This window comes from Papilio xuthus, unplaced genomic scaffold (assembly GCF_000836235.2).
Source record: "Papilio xuthus unplaced genomic scaffold, Pxut_1.1 DF828142.1, whole genome shotgun sequence".
In the NCBI taxonomy this organism is placed as follows: domain Eukaryota; kingdom Metazoa; phylum Arthropoda; class Insecta; order Lepidoptera; family Papilionidae; genus Papilio; species Papilio xuthus.
In genome coordinates this window covers 5,147,781-5,169,862 of record NW_013530507.1, presented here as the reverse complement: position 1 = coordinate 5,169,862, position 22,082 = coordinate 5,147,781, and the positions used below count along the sequence as shown (strand labels likewise).

Sequence of the window (22,082 nt, the reverse complement as noted above, 5' to 3'; positions counted from 1 at the left end):
CTTCCATTTGGAAAAGGTTGATTTTGATTCTATTTTATTTAAAAAAAGTACTTTTTTTAAGCTATAAATTAGTCTGTTTTCGTTATTCATTAAATCAGAAGTTAGTAGCCAAGAATATTGTCTGTAATTATTCATAGTACTGAACTTTCATCGAACCGATAGCGCTGTCTTTTATTTTTATGCACCATTTCGTTCGTCGTCTCGCGCCATTCATAAGAAAATTGGCACCGGCAACAAATTTTTACGTTTCGTAACAAATTATTTATTACCGTAACATTAGGTATTCGTTTTGACAATTCTATGAATATTAAAAATTTTAGTGTAGTGTTTTAAAAAGATATTTACGTAACATTGAAAATGACTGCGTCGTACTGTTGCTCTGTCATTAGTCGATCCATAAGTACATAGTCCGGCTTGACAGAAAAAATCTTTTACATTGCTTGTAGGCCAGAGATAGTCTTTTTGTTTTTACAGAACACTTGCATAAAAATTAGCGATATTCTGAAGAAAATTGAAAAAAATTACCGTCTGTATTTCAACAAAAGTGTTGCGTCTGTGGAATTTCCCGGTAATTAACGATACAGCGTAAAAAATAATAATATCACAATTAATCTTATCCTTACATTGTTCTCTCTTTTGTCAATGAAAAAGAAAGAGATGGCAATACGTATTGATAGTAATCAGCTTAAACTGCGGCGGAGACCATCAAGAGGGGAATGTATTGGACAGACATTCTACTAATAAAGGCATGGTGAAATGACGATTGGCAATTGTTTGCTCGTGCCAAATGACGTCAGAGGAGCGTCGGAGACACACGTCCAGTCGTATTCCTACGTCATTGTCAATGAATATAATGATTGTTTTTTTAAAATCCTTACGTATTTTTGGATATCCGGCTCTGTTCAAGCTTTATAGCTTTAAAACTTAGAGCGAATTCTTATTCTGTAACCTTTATTATAAACGTATATAAAAGCCAATAATTTTACGTAATAAGCTTATTTTAATATTGTAAATATCAATAAAACTATTATACAAAAATAAATTTTAAAGAATCATCAAACATTTACTAATTAAAATCGTTGTATGAAATCACTGGTTACAAGAACTAATTGTAGTTGTATGAGTCATTAAAATATATATTATTTACTATAACAATGTATATAGATAGAGAAAAATGTTGTGTATAGATAAAGAATATTTTTCTTTCCCAGTGGATGATAACGGATCAATATCGGAAACAATACCGGATCGCCCAGTCGAGTTGAAGAACTTCCCGAAGCTTTGCGAGCAAAGAAGAAAATTTCCAGTTCTTTACAAATTAGAATTTCAGGTATCTACTGCATTTTTAATATCTATGATATAGACGACGACGAACGACTGTTTATACTTTTATACATTATTAGCTAGAATCCTTTGTCGCGACTCGCGCGCTTTAATTACCATGTCAAGTGTCAGAATGATTAGTGAGGGGACATAAACGTCGATATTTTAGTAAGGCTAGTGTTGCGCCAGTACACCGGTACAGTGTTGGATTTTCTTCCTAGCAATACAGAATATTTTGTCATTTTGCTTCGTTATTAACAGCCTTTTTCTGTAGTTATTTTGTATAGCAATCGCGATTAAACTAGCTTATATCCCTACAGATGGCAGTGAAGGTGGAAACGCATGCTTGTCGACATGCAGCAAAGAAAACAAATTTACATAAAAATCAAAACCAGAAAGTATTACCTTGTAAGTCAACCTTTCCTTATTTCGGTTCAAAATTTTAGAACAAAATGATATAACTTTTTAAATTTTATCTAATGGTACATTAATTTGATATACATTTTAATAAAACTGAACGGACACGAAACAGTTGTATAAAATACTATATGTGATTTTAATATGTAAAATATAAAGTTGTAAAATTTTATTATTTCCACTCAATTTGTTCAATTAACCCCAGTTAATTATTTCATATGAAATCCATATTACAAAAGGATAAAATCAAAAGTACCTAGTTTGTAGTAATTACAGTTTAAAGTTTTATATATTTAACGACAAAATAAGTAACGACCAGATTTAAGAATAAAAGTTGTTGATTCTATAAACTTTGTTATATTTCAAATAATGTGTGAATTTGTTCAGACGATTACAACAGAGTGGTACTGGATACGGTGGACAGGGAACCAGATTCTGATTACATCAACGCTTCCTACATAGATGTAAGTATGCATGCACTATGCTATTGTTATAGTAGTATTTTTTTTATGGTAAAATCTTTCGGTAATACTATACTAAATTTAACAATCATTCCTTACTAAGGGATGTATTTTCAGAAAGCACTCTGAATCTCAAATGTTTCATAGTTTATCTTACTTCTTACAAATATTATAAATGCGAATGTTTGGATGGATGGTGGATAAATGGCTGAATGGATCTCAATTAAATTTGGCACAGATGTAGAACATAGTCTGAAAGAACACAGGCTATTATTTTTTTTTCTTAATTCCGCGTGGACGGTGTCGCAGGTGACCGCTAGTTTTGATAATAAAAATTAAATATCTCGTTTTAAAGTCGATCGATTTAAAGGATTATTTATGCAAAAGATTTTAGCATAATATAACCCTGGCGATTTAAAATTTAAATAACTTTCAAAGTTATTTTCTAAACTCGTTGTCGGCTTATGTTGCTCCAGCTTATTGTTAAGGATTGGGAACACATAATAACGAACTTTTATACTAGAGGCTTTACGAGAAAAACAACTTTAGTTTTAGTTACTTTAAAACTTAAGAACTTAAGTTTTGAACAGAATTATATACTTAACGTGATAACTTTGTATGACTTTAGTAATATTAATTTTTCCACTGAGACGACTGATACAGTAACAACCAATAGATATTTAAAAATAAAACAAACAAATTATCAGAAAGTATTCTTAATGACAATTGGAAAGGAAACGATTCGTATAGACCCGTTTTTTTTTTAAATCACCCTTAAAAAATGTTACGTCTCCCAGTTGGGTAAATATTGAAGTTAAAATGTTATATATAAAATTCTCGTGTCACAATTTTCGTTCCCATACTCCTCCGAAAGGGCTTGACCGATTCTCATGAAATTTTGTGAGCATATTGAGTAGGTCTGAGAATCGGCTAAACTAAATCACTAAATGTTAGGGGGGCTACCCCTAAATTTATTTTTTATTTTTTTACAAACACGCAGACGGAGTCGCGAGCAACAGCTAGTAAATATATATTTTTGTTTCACAGAGTATATTAAAGCCAAACGCGTACATAGTAACCCAGGGGCCAACCGAGGAGACTGTGGTAGATTTCTGGCGTATGATTTGGCAGGAACGTGCAGCTGCCATTGTCATGTTGACTAAAACTTTCGATTTTATAAAGGTAAAAAAATCCATTTTTTATTTATATTAAACTTTACTAAAATCCTCATTGATTATTATTTTATTTGTTTTTATTTTTGTAGGTCATGTGTGTTCAGTACTGGCCACCAAATAAAGAAAAAGACGAAACCTATGGGGACATCAGCGTTGGAATCGTTCAAGAAGAAGAACTTGCCAACTTCCACATTCGCACATTCAGACTGTATAAAAGTGAAAAGAATGTATGTATTCAAATTACTGCTCTAAAGTCCGGCAAACTATAAATAAATTGTTGGATCACGATATTTATATAATGAAAGAAAAATACGTATAATGTGCTCTTTTACTAAGTTTTAAAGACAATTTTATTTTTCATTTGTCATGTTCCGATACAGGTTGTGGTTGAGGAGCGCTTCATTCTGCAGTTTCATTACACGCAGTGGCATTCCCATACCTGTCCCTTCAGCAACGCCCTACTTGAGTTCAGGCGCCGCGTCCGTGCCGTGGTGGGACGCCGGTTAGCGACTAACCCCGCCGCCGGACCAATGGTGGTGCACTGCAAGTGAGTACCACATACTACGAAAATCATTACTTAACCATTATGCAGCACGCGCAGACATTTTAGGGTGGATATAGACTAGAGCATTTTCTTAAACATTTCTATGTATTGCAACATTCTCACGAATGTTACAGGTGAAGGTACAACAGTGCTTAGAAGCTTCTAAAGCACGTCTGCTTCGTGACAGGTTGATAGACCAGAACATATCATAGAGTCGCCCGTTGTTTTCTTACAAGTAAATGCTCCAGTCACTCACCTTATTGCTTTCTTAAAAGCCCTTTAGAGACCATCAAACAAAGAGTTGTTTGACAGATACTTTAAGTAAATCTTTCTCTTTTAATATGCAGTGACGGCGGAGGACGATCAGGCGTATACTTAGCCATAGATGCTAATCTAGAACTTGCAGAAGAAGAAGACAGCTTTGATGTTTACGGATATTTAAAGAAGCTAAGAAAATCTCGGAAGGGACTTATAGAAAATGAGGTGATTAATTAAACTTATTGTATACCCAAATATTAGCTATGATGTTATAAACTTTACAGTACAAACAATGTTTTCCGCAGGAACAATACAAATTTGTTTACGATACATTGGAGGAGCATGTTGTTTGCGGAATTTCATGGTTTCCAGTTTCGGAACTTTCACAACGACTGAAGCAGAAATCTCAAAGGGATTCAGTCACTAAATTGAATGAATACCAAAAAGAGTATCAGCAGATTTGCAAACAGACTCCTCGGTTCACGATTGGCGACTGTGCCGGCGGACATCGGGGAGACAACAGGGAGAAAAACCGAGATGTCTTAGTCGTACCACGTAAGTAACAATGGAATCACAAATAAATTTCTCTTTGAAAATATTATGTTACTAAACCTTTATTTTTTATTTGTAGCTGATAATTTTCGTCCGTACTTGACATCCTTTCAGGGGAATAGTTTCACAGATTACATCAACGCAGTATTCGTAGACGTAAGTATAATATATTTAAATACTTTATATGATGGATAGATCATAACTTTGGGTCGAATATACGTAATTGCTTCAACTTTCAGGGTTACACGAAGCCTCGTGAATACATAGTTACCGAATGGCCATTAATAAGAACTCAAGGAGAGTTTTGGTCCTTAGTGTATGATTACGAATGCGCGGCTGTTGTCGTATTGTGTGTTCCTCCGAAAAATTCGGTATGTAAACCAGTAAATTTATATTTTTTATTTAATTTACTTATATATTACAGTTGTCAGAAATATTTTTTTGTTATTTTAGCAACAGTATCCCCCGTTTTGGCCAGAAGGACGCCATTCTAAGAAGTACGGTCCAGTGTTCACTATCGACCATGTTTCTCATAATCATTACACCAACATCAAAACCTGGATATTTAGAATTAACAAAAAGGTAAAAGTTTTTTTTTTCGTAACTTACATACTTTTTAATAACCTAAACCGAGTTCTCGATTTCATATTTTCCTTAGTTTTCTGTATTGCTATAATTTTTTTATTCGTAATTTATATTTTAGATAGTATCGCTCACGGAGCTGATGGCCGGTGTGAAGGCGCCGCCGAAGACCGTACAGTTGTTCCAACTGACATGCTGGCCGATGGGTCATAAGGTGCCCTCCTCTACCAACTCGCTGGTCGAGCTCATGAACATGGTAGAGCGCTGGCGGCAGCGCACCGATTACGGACCCGTCTGCGTTGTCTCGCCGTGCGTAAATACATAGGATATCGCTTTTACAGGTATACAAATATTTTTCGTTTTACAATAATGACATCTAATTTCGTAGAGATGGTAGGAGTCGCGCGGGGGTGTACTGCGCGGCGAACGCCTGCATCGAACAAGTCATTCAACACGGCGAAGTTGATGTGTTCCAGGCCGTCAAAACTGTACGCCGACATCGACCGCAACTCGTCGAGAACATGGTAAGTGACAAACATAACTCGAAAACGATAATTGTAGCCCATTTGTTATTTATTCACTTTTTATTTTTTAGACCGAATACAAATACTGCTATGATCTCGTGCTGCATTACGTGCTGCATTACTTAAATAAGGACATGAATGAAAAAAAGTGAGAGTGTGAATTAAAGGACGAACTCTGGTTCATCGAGTTTGGACGCGGTGCGGCGCTACCTACTACGCCGGAGGAAACCAGTCCGACGGCACCCCCGCGCGACAAGCGGCCCCAGCGCCCGCTGCGACCCAGGCGCGGCTTGTCGCTCGACCGTCTACTGCCGACTCCCTCGCGGCCGCCGCTGCCACACGCCGCCACGATGGAGGCACCGCGTCGACCTCGCCGCGACCGACCACCCCTGCGCCGCTCCATACGCCTCGAAGACGAAGAAGGCGCAGCGGAGGAGCGTCGCCGGGTGTTTGGCCACGGCCCACGTGCTCCCTCTTTCGACGAAGGAGACGTAAGCGACGAACACGATGTAGAATGTGAATGTCGCAGGTCATTTGAGCGTTCGGGTCCCTCCGCCGAAACGCAAGAAGATGAAGACGAATACGAACCAGAGTTCGTCACCTCTCCACCTATTGAACCTTTACCGAAAACACACCCGCACATGCGCGGCGCCTCCGCGGATCGTGTACTGGACCGGAGGGATGGTATGTTCGGTCCCCGCGGACCTTCTCGGGCTCAATCGCAGGGTGTGTTTGAAAGGCGATTGCCAAAGATTTATAAACTGGGTTTGATGGATAAATCTAAGCGAGCCAGTTCTAGTGCACTTTATGATCGAACTGATCGATCTCCGACCGAGGCCTTTTACAATGCGACCGGTTCCACGCGACTCAGCTCGCAGGAGCTTTTCGAAAAATTTTGTTCCGAAGATTTCACTTCACTCTATGGACGGGAAGACGATCGACGCCGACGTCCTCCACATTCAAAATCGACGGGAAGCAGCGGCTCTGATGTCCGCCACGAAAGAACTTGCTGCAAACGAACACCGTGCGGTTCGCAGCCAGCACTTTCTCGCCGTAAAATATACCACGCACCGCGGTCAGATCGCTCCACGGATTCCGAAGAGATGTCACCGCGGCGTTCCGGTCTAAGACCTCTACCCCTCGAAGGCAGTGCACAAACGTCAGAAGATTGTTCTCGGTCGGCTCCACTTCTTAGCCCCGATAGATTTGAGGCCCGTTTCACTTTTGATATATCTGAAAGGAGTGAAGTTACATCAAATCGTGACGAAACTCCTTCCGATGCCACTGAGACACGGAATCTAACTTTATACGAGGAACCGCACTCCGATCGTACAAGCATTTGCGAATTATACGATGCAGCATTTACATCTCATAGACCTTCTTTTAGAAGAGATGGCTCGAGACGACGAGTGGGTCCCTTCGACTTGAGCGCTCTGGACTTTCGACCTATCGATGACGAAAGCCCGCGTGCAAGTCGTCGCACCTCGCAACGAAGTGTTGATGATACCATGCGTCAAACCTCGGAGTCTCGAAGCTGGGCGTCGGATTCGGTATTCGCAACTCCGGAGCGGCGAGTCGCCGATACATCGCCATCTTCTACCGGAACCCGACGTTATTTAGCTGTGCAGGCCGAGTCTCCTCGAGCGGATTCCGTAGCGGCAGATTCGACCTTCGCGGATACGACCGTTGCTGAAGAACCTAGCGTAATCGAGCGTTCCGAATACGCATTAGCTCTTAAACTCGGGCGAATAGACTTGGCAGATGCCCCTGAGCGCCCAGCGTCCACTTTGACTGCGGACAGTGCGAGGTTATCGAGTAGGCCCTCCATGCATAAACTCGAACCCATAGAGCCCGAGCGACTGTGTGGCGGAGGTATGGGTGGTGGTAGTGAGAGTGAGGCGGAGAGCACGCGAGCGAGCTCCGCGGCGGCGGGTGCGGAGTCGTCTGTAGGGCGGCGGCGGCGCGGAACCAGCGAGCCGCGGCGCTCGGCGCGCTGCTTCCCGCTCTGATGGCGCGCGGCGGCGCCGGGCCCGCCTCCGCGCCGCAGCCGCCGCGCTCCCCACGCCGTGCCTTCTCGCCGCCGCTCGCGCGCGGATGCGATTGTGAATCTAAACTTTTTATTGAAAAATATAGATATTCGTACGTTAGTTAGAGGGTCCACTGTAGGTATAGCTTAGCGGACCCGTTCCGACTCCTTAGTATGTGATTAAATTCTTTTTACACTATTGATAACCTTAGTCTTCGCCTGTTCACTAAACCGTAACTGCCAAAATTTCTATAAAAACGTATAAATTTGTTAGCATTATTTGTAAAAATAAAGAATAAATCTAAGTATGGACGAAATCGTTCGTTAGGCTGCGCCTGGGGCGACTACCTGCGTAGACTAAAAGATTCTAAAAAAAATTAGATAGAAACAAAATCGATCTAAAGGCTCTTCGTGGATACTTTGGTCGCAGTCCATGATTGACACAGGGTCATCATATAAATACATTTCTCCATCAATCACACCGACCTTCTAAAAGGTTCATAATTTACAGCCCAATTATGAAACAATTTTAAAACATCGCTAATTTCAGTGTGACTGAAATTTTATAAACTGGTAGAGAATGTAAAAAAAAGTTTCTTTTAACTGTAAATATTTTATTGTGTTCGCATACATAACATTTAAAATCTTTATTTATATTATTTATCGGCTATGCTCTCAAAATATAGTTTTAAGATAAGCTAGCAGTAAAAATGAAATTAGAAGAAATAATTTAATTTAATAAAAAATATTTATAATTATATGTATTTTATGTCATTTTTACATTAAAATTAGCAAAAATAATTAATTTAATATTTTGATGTTCGTGTTTTAAAAATCTAGATGTTGTTAGGTGTTCGTAGTTTTATTCCATTGCGTAAGTATGTCCTATTGTACTAAGACTTAATTTATGTGAATGATATTAATTCTCAATACATACTGGTACACATCCAAAACTGAGACGTCCGTCCACAAATTATAAAACCAACCTTTCATTGCTTGGTTAACTATGTCAAATATACCTATTTTTTTTTATTGATCTGCTCCATAGAATGTCACATGCCAGGTCGTACTTAATTTTAGTTACATATTAATATTATTTTCCTACATCCTTACTGTTGTACCTTTTATATGTATTTATATTTAATGCAAAACACACATATTTCACAAATCAACGATTAGTTAACTGGAAGACAACTGGAATTAGACCAAGGCCTTCTATTATATAAAAAAAATGAAAAGTTTGAATCTTAACACGCGGTCGCGTCCGCGAAATAATATCAGTCCCACTCACCCTGATGAAGGGCCGATGGGCTCGAAACTAGTCGGTGCCGCCACCGGACGAATATACGTGAGTGTTTAGCCGTGTTTATATATCAGTTTAGTATAATGTATCAAAGTTAATGTTTGGTACATTAACTTTGATACATTAAGTTTGTATCATTTAATAGTAAAAAAACATGTAAAACTAGAACAAGAATTAATTAAATTTTTACAATCGTTCACATAAATTAAGTCTTCAGTAAAATTTTGTATACCTAATTATGTTTGTGCTATTGTATATTGTTTGTGATTGTAAATCACCGTATATTTAATATATGTAACAATTTATAAATATATATTTTGTAATGTGTATTCCTTTGTACGTTTTAACATTATAAATGTCATGTACTTAACTCATATGTGCCAACTGCAAAAGCAACGGTACTTTATATACCTTTAAAATATATTATATAAATATATACGATATATATATAAAAATATTCCAATATATGTATGTCATTTGCATGAACATTAATTGTACCTCCTTGTAAGTAGTATGCGTAATAAAATGATACAAGCGTTAGAAATATAACAGCGTCCTAAGTTCGAATCCTAAAGGTACGCGTACATTGGCCCGCGCCGGACGCATCACACCGAACGTCGCAGATGATGGACACAGCGCTATGTAACAACGTACAGAGCAAACTAAATTCTGCAGCGGGTAGTGCGTGAGGAGCGTCCGACGCGGGCCAATGGACGCGTACCTTTACAGTGGTTTATTAATATATTTATTGCTGTAAACTCGTTGTTATTGTATAAAATAATTTTCTTTGGCAATCATGTAAATGGTACTGGTCAAAGGAATATTACCTAATTAAATTTTTACTTCAAGAAACAAGACATTCATCGTATGTGTGCATTATGCGTAAATAATATTTTTAAATGTTCAAGAAAACGGATTTATCGGTACCAATTTTGTATATTAACAAATTTTAATGGCGAATACTTTTTAATTAGTAACTGAATACGATAAACGTTTAATTTTTATTTTGTCTCAGTGACATTTTTATTAAGGTAAATATACATAATGCATTTTATATTATTATATAATTTAGTTAATGGGCATTATTTTTTGACTATTGCTGATGAGATTCCGCTGTCCATGGACTATTATTTCTATTTTTTTCAAAGAAAATGATAAGGTAGACAATTGGTTTTTCTAGAGATGAAACTCACGGCTATAATACAATAGTGTTAAAATGAAAACGCACAACCATTATCGAGATCTGAATTAATGAATGAATGAGCGTGTTTGTATTAATAATTTTTTAAATACAAGGCTTCTAAATAAATGTTTAAAGACTGTGTGAAATTAACTGGTCTGAGGGCCTAGCACAAATATTTGTGACACGCGCCTTCTTAACGTTATCGACTAAGTATGTCAAAATTTGTATGAGATTTGTTGGTGTAGTTAACGCCTGGTAGACTAGGTAGGTATTTTAATACTTTTGTCGATGACGTTACGAGAACGTTCTCACTAATGTTCGTGCTAGGACGTCTGTGTGTCCTACGATATAATAACTGACTGACTGTATCCATTGTATTTATATTTATTGAAATTGTTTTCGGTTTTGTCTGTCGAAGTATTAAGTTACGTGTCCATTGGCTAACACCGGACGCACGACACGAACGGTTTAAACGGATTTGCTTTGTCTTTCTATGCAGACCGCGGATGATAAACGCAGCGCTATATAAAATCATGCAAAGGAAACTAAAATCCAGTCCCGGTGCGTCCGGTGCGGGTTAATGGACTCGTACCTTTAATGTATAATTTTCTCCGAAAAACAGACACAAAGTTGATGCAATCTTCAGTAGTGGAAATCCACGATATGAAATAAAAAAAACACATAAACTATTTTTTTAAGTGAATTGCAACGTATGCATAAGACATTATTTGAAACCTCCAATATGTTTACCATATACATTTTTTTCTATTCATAAGAATAAAATCACAGAAGTACCGATGTACTTTACGCTTTTTTTTACATTATGACATCTTAATGTTTATTGAGATAAGTTTATTCGGTATTTTTTTTATAGTGCGATGTGAAATGTTTTATGGAATAAGTTTAGAAGTCATGTGGACCATTTATTCAATGTTTTTGTGATAGTTATTTATGTTGTGTATGAAGCTATATATAAAATGAATTTTTCTTTCATGTGTTTAATAAATAACGTTCGTTATCAGATAGCTAAATCGCACCGACCATCTCTTTATGTAAATAAATGTGTAATGTAAAGTAGCCGATGTAAAATTATTGTATACCGTATACACATATTAATGTATTTGATGATTACATAAAGAAAATATGTAACTTAACTATATTATATAAATTATATAGGAACATTGTGATTTCAAGTTTTCAACTTCCAAAAAACATTGTAAAATAATTTATCGAAATATTGTTGTCATGGATGTTATTTAAAAGGTAATTTTAAAATTTATACATGGAACTTAATGGAAAATATATTTATTTGTTGTATAAAATCACGAGTTTCATTTGTTTACATAGAACATGTTCCCACGGCCCATAGAACTGATAACAGGTAATATATGGTTCAAAGAACCAAATAATTATGACACCCTTTTTCCGAAATTTAAACAAATATTACTTAATTAAATTTGTTTAAAGTTAAACACAATTAACTAGAATTATTTAACTGTTTAGATCTAAAGTTACATAATCAGGCGGAGTCATTTGTTTCGGACTATAAGCTTTTGTGTTTTCTAAACTGGCTTTATTCCAAATGGGCTTTGTCCCAGCTTCAAATTTATATCGACGATAATATCTCTAGGTACTTCCCGTGGTTTTGACACAGTTCTGTTGATTTACTGCACAAAGGCTGAGCAGGAAGCTACAGTTGCGTTTGGCAAACGTAGTACGTTGCGTTTCTTGAGAGCTTGATTCTAAAGACATAGGCGGTCAAGAACCACGCAATGTGAATTCATTTCTATGGCTCGAAATTGTCAACTTTGTTTTCATGGTGCGCCCATCCTCCCCATCCGACCGATCCTTACGTTCCGACTTTTCATATTTAAAGCGTTGCAACGTGATTGGTTAATCATAATGATAAAATATACATATACACAAAATCCCCAATAACATAATCCTCCCGTCAGCTGGGAAAAGAACTTAGATTTACTCGCAATCTTTCATGCGAAGAATTTTATCCACGCAGGTGATAAATTATGCCAGGGAATGAATGATTGCTTTCCGTCGGCATAAAAGTTTCTATCAAATATAAGGCCCTAACCTAAATAAAAAAAAATGTTGAAATAAAAGTAATAAAGCGGAATCTACTACATCTTTTAATATTTGAATTATAAAATTCAAAATAAATGATGAAGAAGCTATAATTTAAACAATAAAACTGATAATCCCTACACATGGTGTAAATGACTAATTAATGATACCTCACTCTTCAGAATAACCGTGAGTTTCTGAGATCAAAATCTCTGTATAAAACATCACCCCTGTCATTATTTAAAAAGAAACAGCGTTAACAATATATTTTAAACAAGAATTTTGGTCTCAAAACCCACGGTAAGTCACATAGTCTATAGGAGGTTGCAATACAACAGACGTTACATTTGTCACAGACAGTGTCCTTCCACGAAAAGTAAAAACATTTGTGTTTCATCATCATCAGCTAGCTATACGTCCCCACTGAGGAGCTCGGAGCCAACCCTAAGGTAAGGGTGATTAGGCCATAGTCAACCACGCTGGCTAAGAGCGGGTTGTTTGACGTCACACATATCTTTGAATTTCTTCTCCGATATGAGCAGGTTGCATCACGATGTTTTCCTTCACCGTAAGAACGTCAGATAAACTTACATATGTAAATCTGAAATCGAAAAACATGTTGGTACATGGCGGGATTTGAACCCATGACCTGCAAATTGCAAGTCAAGTGCTTGACCCCTGAGCCACGACGCTTTCTGTTTAATAATAGTTAAATTCTACAATAACAAAACCAGTGTTCCACACGGTGCTTGTTATTTATAACAATATCGGATAAAATTTCCCTAGAGATGTCAGTGTATTAAAACGCGCTGTGACTTCGATAATATTCAGCTAGCTTATGAATTTAATAAAACCTATTTGCATAATTTTCCCATAAAATCTTTATGTACATATGTTGACGAAAAGAAATACGTCGAATAAGTTTTTATAATAATACCACTATAAATAACTTTAACTTATAGCTACGTAATACTATTTCAGCAGAAGTAGAAAAATACGACCAACTGACACTATTTAAATAAATAACTAGCTGTCGTCCGCGACTTCGTTGGAAAAAAAATAATTAGTAGCCTATGTGATCTTCAAGTTCTATATCTACGCCAAATTTCAGCGAGATGTAAAGATACCTTCAAACATCCATTCTCTAAATGTTCGCATTTATAATATTAGTAAGAAGTAAGATTGGATTTTTTTTGTAACGAAAATGGAATAATTTAATTATGTTGTTTAGTATTTGGATATAATTTACAAAATTATAAGATGATATTTAATAATTACTTTTCATTCATTTGTAAAATATTACTCTATTTTATTTAAATCCTCTAGACGTAGCATTGCCGGGGACATAGGAAACCACATGTTCATTGTACCGCAACGCCTCGTGACATGCTCGCTGACCTGTAGAGAATTTGTTATTCTCTAAACAGTTATTTCATATGCATTTCGCATTAAAACGTGGTCTCTGCGGAATAAGTGCTTTCCAAAATATACGAAATACATTTTCATATAACGTACAAAGAAAAAGGTTTTAATTAAAGTGTAGAGTTACTGAAAGTTAACTAAGAACTTAAAATTATAATTAACTAATGAATTATAGTCGCTTATGTAAGAAAAAGTACCTTGACCATCGACTAAACGAGAAAAATCTCCTAAAAAGTATTCCGGTGGTAACTTATTGAGCAAGATTAAAAAAACCTTAGGACCCAGTTTTATTACTTAACATGAGGTATAATAGTTCAAGCTAAATTTATTAAAAAAAAAGTGATATAAAACGAACTATAAGCAGACTGTCACGCTGTTATACAACATGATCCACAATTCCAAACATTCACACTGGAGTCAGACGATGTGAAATTTTGCAGACAAAGATCCGTCTGCGACCTTCATTGTTTCATCTGGCATAGCAGTTGTTGTGTCTGAATGTTTTCATACCGACTGCGAGGCGACAATACGAAGTAGAGAGAGAATAGGTAACAAACATCAATCATAAGCCACACAATCGTGTGTGCTCGAGCTGTTTGACACGAAAATAAACCCTCACAAAACTATTGCTATTGATGTTTTCAAACAATGTTTTTACTGTAAGCATTTTTTCTGTTTTTTTTTTATACTAATATGTTGAAAAAAAAGATTATTTGCATTATGTTTAATTTATATTGATGTAATCATTCTTATCATCACCAGAATACAACATTAATCAGAAGTAGAATATGTTTTAAAATTTAATTCGAAATTATAACTAAGTACGCCAAATTATGTATTCGTGTCACGTAAATAAAATATTAAAGTTTCGGGCAAACAGAATAAAATGATTGTTGGAAAAGCTGGCTTGCGTACTAATATTAAAAACTTTTTGGATTTATATGCCTTAATTAGAAAAGTATGATTGGTGATTTATAAAATAAATGCCATATACTTTATGATAAAATAAAAAGAAACATGTTAATTGCTTTCTATTCTTTTAGATGTGCAAACGAGTGTATACTTGAAGTAATCGATTTAGTAAATTAAATCTCTTTGTCGGCGAACACTTCGGTAGCAAGGCGGCAAATTAAAATCCAAGACGACCACATACAAAGACTTAGCCCGAGAGAATGTGAACAACGTTGTTAGATGAACGTGCTTTATCTTGTTCAACGTATATTGATCGAAGAGAGAAGATTGTAAACTATTTATACACTAGCTGTCGCCTCCAACTTCATCCGAACGGAATTTAAAAGAAACTAAATAAGTAACCTGTGTGCTCTTCCAGAGTATTCTGCATATATGCCAAATTTCAGCGAGATACCTTATAACAAACATCCATCCAAACATTCTCGTTTATAATATAAAATATTATAAGATGACACTTTTAATGAAATTTATGAATGACCAACGACTCGTGATGACAACTACAAGTAGCTATTTAAATCGGTCCTATAATTTATTTCCTCTTGATGTTAGAGTTTGCTGCTAAATATTAGTGTAAATTATTTTATTACGGTTCAAAATTGGTTAACACAGTTCATAAGTCTGATTCACACTGAACATTGATTCTGGCAATAATGACCAAATTAAAACTTTTTTCTTGAAAAAAAAAATCTTTTCCAGTTTAGTAAATTATAAGTTTTTTTTTTGTTATTTAACAATTGTAATGTTGTAAACCACATACATATGTTTATCGTGTCTTTAAAATCGACAAAATGAAATAGAAGTACGAGTAAGAGGAATACGTGAAGTAGTCCTCGTGTCTATAGACTGTGAAGTTAGCTACAAGTGATCTAAACAAGCTGTTGGCACCTCGCCAAGCCCGGAGCGTCGCTAACTTGACTTGTAGGTTACGAAGCACTTTCTTTCACTGCGTCTTAATAACAGCTGTTCATACTAATGCAATTTTCTTCTAATGTTAAATGGAGTTTTTATTATTACTTTATAGCAAATATTAGGCAAAGAATTATGTCCCAAATTTTCTGAACCGTACTTCATCAATATAGTAACGAATGGGTACATAAATACTATTCAGACAAACTACGATTGACGCTAAAAGTCGTAAATTCCATTTTTTTAGGAATTTTATTTTCTTACGTAAATAAATATATAAGTTTATCTCACAGTTTTTAAAGAATAATTAAAAAAAAAGTTTTATTAGTATCCTTTGTTTCTACAGTGGAAGTATGATTATTTATTTATAAAATATGAATTTTAAAGTACGACGACCTCATTAATGTTTTGTTTACAAGCACTTTATACAAAATCAATACTCAGAAAGTGTACTAATGATATTATTAAGAAACAAAATACATGTTTTGCTATGGCTGCCTGGCTCAATTTATCGAACAACGTCGTCAATATCTCATTACTTTGCTCAACAAACTCATAAACAACGTACCGCGACTCCCTTATATCTTCATTACGTGTTTCTAATATATGATATTCTCAATTACGTTCACCGTTCAGATCAAACACACGGTAAGTAATTTTTTTATTTCAATAATAATAAATGATATAAACAATTCTTTCTCATGACTATTATAAGCTAGCTTGAATGCATTTCTTTCTTTTATAAATTATATTACAACTTATTCTAAACTATAAAAATAACAATAGAAAAATGTAAAAGTATAAATAATAATAAAGCGCCTGATACATTTAATTATCAATTGTTTTATAAGTAAACTCAGAACTAACGTTTGTAAATCTATGACTGTGACACTTGACACATATATTGTTGTCTCTGTTTTTTTAAAGAGAATGTAAGAGATGACAATATTTGTCATTGCAGCCGAAACCCGCAGTAGCAACATTAAGCGTCACATGTCAAACAGGTTAAAACAAATCGCGACGCTAATAATTATATCTGGCAGCTTGCAACAGTTATCAGATATATTTATATCTCTACCCAATTAGGAGTTTGGTTAGGTGCTAAAAATATTTTTAAGTTTATTTTTCTTTTTTTTAATATATAAAACTCATGCAAATCTGTATATTGTTAGTAACGATTCACTAATTACCGACTTGGATTAACCTGAACAGAAGAAAACAACATTGTGCAAAAAAATGTAAGTTATATATAATTGTTTAATCTAGCTTTAATTTTGTGTCGCTTGTAGTAACTACCTATATTTTATACAATCCAATATGACTTTAAAACTGCTTAATTTGATATTTTTGCTTCAATGTCATAAAAAATTCTGCCAATTGTTTATAATTTCTAATAATTTCGTGAGAGTGCGAAGCGACATCTTGAGTTATTTTTTTTATTCAATCGTATGTTATATTGTCAGACATTACATTTCTACAAATATCTTAAATATTTAATATTTACTAATATGGATATAATATATAAAATTTAATACTTACTTAAATGGAAATGTTTAACCGCCGCTATGTTACTTAAAAGGTAGCTTTAATCTATTTATAGAGTTTATTTTAATTTTTTATCTCTTTTAGCGTTTTATTCACGTATAATGGACTCTCTAGTGGAAATACCGGTCGCTGAATGGCCTCGACTCCGAGACATGTTTAGTATTGACTGGCCGAAAGGAGCAGCCGCTTATTGTCTTTTGGACACCAATATAAACTGCCCGAAATTAAGTCAAGAATTTAATTTCAAAGTTTACTGTCCTTTCGGAGACATGAACAATGGAATGGTCGCCATAACAATGCAGGTAGATAGCTAACGGTCGAAACCAATAATCGATCTTTGAGAACGGTCCGAAATTTTATTTATTCTATTAAATGAAGTATAAAAATAATTTCATAGCTTTTTAAATTTGTTTTTTCAATTGTATTGCGTTCTTAAGGTCAGTTACATTTACACAGATTAAAAATATTAATTACTATAATATTATAGCAGATACTGTTACTTAATTTTTAAGCTGTTTTACTATATTTTATTTTTTTTAATCCAGGACGACGATGTTCAAGTTATAATAAGACCTTTGAATGATGTTATAAAAATAGAAGAAGCGTTATTATCAACAAATGTAATAGATTGGAAGAAAAATATTATGGCTCCGTTTGCGAGCCCAGAAGTCACAGCTTGTCTCGTGAAGATATCAAACAAGCTCAACGTCAAAATATACTACGAACAAAATAAAGCAATTACATTTTTATTAAATAAAACGTGCATCCCGTTCGAAATAAGGTAAAATATAATACATTTCAGGAACTTTTTGTGAACAAGTAACAAAAATTGTTGAATTAAAAATACTGGCTGAAAAAAAACCTATGGGCAGTAATATTCGAGCCCAAGTAATCAAAAAGTTTTTTCTCTACGTCCAATATATGTTTTGTATCGATGACGCTCAGGGGAAGAATAAGAATCGAATGACTAGTCAAAATCGAGTCAGTCTAAGCTCCAGGAGGTCACATACGTATATCAGCCGGGAAATTATTTTCATACTAAAACTAATTATTTTTCATTCCAGTTTGCCAGAAAATACTTACATAGCATCTCTTAAACCTGAACATATCGATATTGTTGATAAAACATGGACATATTCGAGTGAAAGATCAAAAGAATATTTTGAAATATTAATGAGAAACGATAGTACTTACGTTCTCTATTCAAAAGAAAATAACGAACCAATGGCTTGGGTTACCATTAACGACGCAGGTTCACTATCTCATCTATTTTGTTTGGAACCGTACAGAAGGAAAGGCTACGGTGAACTAATAACAAAATACGCTTGTAACGATGTTCTAAAAAAAGGAAGGAATGTGATAGCTTATACTGTTGAAAATAATTACAACTCTCAAATGTTACTATTGAAATTGGGATTCGAAAATATCGGCTACGATTATTGGGTTATCATTGTAAAGAAATAAAAGATTTAATACTAATATTGTTTATAATTACATTATTCGTATTCATTTACTTATCATATTTTTAATATAGTACATTTCGTATTCAAAAAAAACATGTATACAAAACATATTACATTAAAAATATAACACCACCGGCTGCAGAATTCCATGACTCAAACAACCAGTGGTCAGGGCTGCAGAGACAGGAACCTTCTCACGATGCGCGCGGTTTCTAGGATAACTGCCTTTTGTATCGGGCCCTTAATCCAACTGATTGGCGAGAGCTTCTTAAGATGTTGGTCGAAGCTCTTCGCTATCAGTCCATTCACCGATACGACTATCGAAATAATTTCATTATATTATTACGTAGGAGATAATTAATTATGATGATTGATAGAGAGATACCTTATTAAAACTTTCATGAGACATTATACAACGTTAATTAAATTAAACGACGTAAGTTAAGTGTGTTCTAAGTCTAGGTACCGACTAAATTCAGACCCTTATGGTTAGTCTACTCACCCTGAAGAAAGAACTCTGACGGGTTTGAAACTAGTCGGTACCTAGACCGAAATACACGTAAGTTAAGGCGAGATATATTTAATAATTTATACAGGTATAAAGGAGTAGTACGAACTGTCTCGAACCTACCTAGCGAAAAGTACGTAATGATTATTATTTTTTATCGAGGTATATGCAACATATTGTGAAATACCTGTAGAACGAAATAAAATTGTCAAAACTCTCCCGAGTTCCTTTGAGAACTTAATACTCTATGATGTGCCCTCATGTATTAGATAACTTCCCGTCTACGTCCCGTCAAAATCGGTCCAGCAGTTCCGGATATTAACCAGAATAAACACGACCTTGCTGACAGACAGGCAAAAATATTAAAATTGGTTTTTCGTTTTAAATACATCATGGGTACGAAATATGATTTTTTCGATATTACATACAGGCACTCTTATGTATAAATATGTATAGATAGTTTATTATATTATAAATATGTTTAGGTAATTAGAAAGAAGTTTAATAAATACACAAAATGCAGTGATTACCGATTTTAGCTCATCAGATTTATCGTTACTGACTTCCATACCAAAACACTAACTCAGAAATATGTTATGTCTGTTTTTCCAAAGAGTATGAATAAAATAGCAATATGTGTAATTGAAGTTTAGCTATTGTTTATAAACAGTAATTGTTTGCAATATGACTACACATTGAATTATAAGAGCATTGTCCTGTTATCTGTTGTACGCAGCGGACGACTGCGCGTCGCGATTTTAAATATAAATTCGTTGCAAAACATGAGTGAGGATCCATTAGTTTATTTGCCAGTTGGAAGGTGGGGAGAGTTAAAAGCTGTTTTTAAATCGGACTGGCCGCGCAGTATATCTGGTTTTACAACACTCGAAAACATTGAATACATTTTAAAACAAGGTATTGACTATGGATTCAAAGTGTACTGTCCTTACGGAGAACCGTCAAACGGAATGGTCGCTTTTAATCTCAAGGTAATAATAACTAATACATTTAAATAGTTACTTAGTCAAAGTAATAAAAATAATATAGTTGACTGATTTACAACTGTATGTATGTAACTGATTTTTTAATATTTAAATACAAGTTTTTAAATACAAATATTTAATCTTCCTATCAATTATTCCTATAATATTTCTTTAATTATATTTGATTAATTTTTAACTTAAATTATAAATAAAGAGAAAATATTAAATTCTTTATTCATTTGTTTATATTAAACCAGTCAGACCTCAGTCCGTAAACACGTATTTCGCTTATCGATATTTTTTATACCCTCTTTAACTTGTTAACGCATATATATCGTCAACCTTTTCGCCAAGACATAATGAAGACGTGCGGTATTTGTAGTGTCCAGTTTAATGATGGTGCAAAGTGTGGCATATGTAAAAAGCAATTGGACTTTGGTTGTTCCAATATCACCGAGTCAGGATGGAGGAAGCTAGGCGCAGAAAGAAGAGCCCAGTGGAAGTGTCCGGATTGTCGCCCTTCTTCGCCTACTGTGCCTGCGTCTGCTTTGGAACCATCGGTGTCTGCATCACTTGACGTGATTTTAAGTGAAATCCGGGATATAAGACGACAATTAGTGAACTTGCCAACCCTAGTAGATGACATAAAAACTATAAAAGTGGAGCTTTCCGAGCTAAAAACGTTCACCGAGTTCTCTAGCAGCAGGCTTGACGACTTCCAGACTAAGCTTGCAGAACTCGAGGCCACGGTAAGCAGTACTGAAGGACTACGGGACTCGATGAATGCTATTCAAACAGATATGGCAAAACTCCAATTTAAATTGGCCTCAGATGACCAAAGATCAAGACTAAACAACGTTGAGATTAAGGGTATTCCTGTGAAATCCAATGAAAACTTGTTCAGTATAATGGAGTCTATTAGTCGTGAAATTAAGTATAACTGCCCTAAATCGGCAATAAATTATATTTCTAGGGTTCCCAAGCAAAACTCAAAAGAAAAACTTATCATAGTCAGCTTCTTAAACCGATATATTAAAGAAGACTTTATTGCTGCAGCACGTGCTTTTAAGGATCTATCGACGTCAAACTTGGGTTTCCAGTGTTCGCCACAGCGTATCTACATAAATGACCATCTCACCGTCGAGTCCAAACAATTATTAAGTAAAGTTAAAGCCATAGCCAAAGAACGTACTACACATTTGTATGGGTAAAGTATGGCAAAATACATATCAGAAAAAATACCACATCAAAAACTATTATTATTAGAAATGAGACAGATTTAAACAAGATTATTTAAAATGTTATCTATATTTTACGTTTATTTCCTTACAAATTTTTTATAATTTAATACAAAAATAAAATGATAATATTAACACTTTACATGTTTGGAAAATGTTTAAGACCCCTGCTTCGTTATTAAGACTTGCAACCGCTCTTTGTTTAATACGATTAACTATCTGCAGCTCGCTCGCGCCCGCACTAATTAATAAGCACCACTATCTCCTGTTCTGCATTAACTTATTGATAGCAACGTTTGCAAATGTTTATGCGAAACTAACTTCGATGCACCCACTTTCTACATGCAAAAATATACATCGTGTTTCACTTAACTTTAATTTTGAATATATCTGTGTCTTAAATTCTTATAATGATGTTTATAAAACTTTTGTTCTAACTTACAGGCGCATATATCGGTGAACGTAAGTTAAGGATTTTTTATCAAAACGTACGCGGACTTGAGAACTAAAACTGATACCTTTTATCGAAATTTGCTACTACATTCTTATGATGTTATTGTGCTGACAGAGACGTGGTTAATTAGTAGTATACTTGATTCGGAGTTCTTTGATGAAAGG

At 34.9% G+C, this 22,082-nt stretch overlaps 4 protein-coding genes across 5 annotated transcripts in view; all 4 read left to right on the top strand.

The window, feature by feature from the left end:
• Ptp36E (protein tyrosine phosphatase 36E) overlaps positions 1 to 6,004 on the top strand; it is a 45,798-nt gene extending 39,794 nt beyond the window's left edge. For both annotated transcript variants that reach the window (XM_013307553.1, XM_013307552.1), the window contains 14 exons: positions 1,212 to 1,330; positions 1,644 to 1,731; positions 2,128 to 2,204; positions 3,249 to 3,383; positions 3,466 to 3,603; positions 3,757 to 3,923; positions 4,268 to 4,403; positions 4,484 to 4,733; positions 4,810 to 4,886; positions 4,970 to 5,101; positions 5,184 to 5,312; positions 5,434 to 5,621; positions 5,701 to 5,836; positions 5,908 to 6,004. In XM_013307553.1, coding sequence (XP_013163007.1) covers positions 1,212 to 1,330; positions 1,644 to 1,731; positions 2,128 to 2,204; positions 3,249 to 3,383; positions 3,466 to 3,603; positions 3,757 to 3,923; positions 4,268 to 4,403; positions 4,484 to 4,733; positions 4,810 to 4,886; positions 4,970 to 5,101; positions 5,184 to 5,312; positions 5,434 to 5,621; positions 5,701 to 5,836; positions 5,908 to 5,988 — 1,853 coding nt within the window. In that variant the 3' untranslated portion in view covers positions 5,989 to 6,004. The remainder of the gene's footprint in view (positions 1 to 1,211; positions 1,331 to 1,643; positions 1,732 to 2,127; positions 2,205 to 3,248; positions 3,384 to 3,465; positions 3,604 to 3,756; positions 3,924 to 4,267; positions 4,404 to 4,483; positions 4,734 to 4,809; positions 4,887 to 4,969; positions 5,102 to 5,183; positions 5,313 to 5,433; positions 5,622 to 5,700; positions 5,837 to 5,907) is intronic.
• A 10,645-nt stretch (positions 6,005 to 16,649) lies between these two features.
• On the top strand, positions 16,650 to 18,736 carry LOC106113996 (uncharacterized). The gene is made up of 4 exons (XM_013307055.1): positions 16,650 to 16,965; positions 17,357 to 17,574; positions 17,818 to 18,053; positions 18,337 to 18,736. Exons 2-4 carry the CDS (start codon positions 17,374 to 17,376, stop codon positions 18,734 to 18,736), a joined length of 837 nt encoding a protein of 278 aa, XP_013162509.1. The 5' UTR covers positions 16,650 to 16,965; positions 17,357 to 17,373.
• A 1,238-nt stretch (positions 18,737 to 19,974) lies between these two features.
• LOC106114453 (uncharacterized) overlaps positions 19,975 to 22,082 on the top strand; it is an 8,418-nt gene continuing 6,310 nt past the window's right edge. Inside the window, exon 1 of the mRNA XM_013307680.1 lies at positions 19,975 to 20,232. Within this exon, the coding sequence (XP_013163134.1) occupies positions 20,026 to 20,232 (207 nt within the window). The 5' untranslated portion in view covers positions 19,975 to 20,025. The remainder of the gene's footprint in view (positions 20,233 to 22,082) is intronic.
• LOC106114452 (uncharacterized) overlaps positions 20,562 to 22,082 on the top strand; it is a 2,208-nt gene continuing 687 nt past the window's right edge. The window contains exon 1 of the mRNA XM_013307679.1: positions 20,562 to 21,347. Coding sequence (XP_013163133.1) covers positions 20,586 to 21,347 — 762 coding nt within the window. The 5' untranslated portion in view covers positions 20,562 to 20,585. The remainder of the gene's footprint in view (positions 21,348 to 22,082) is intronic.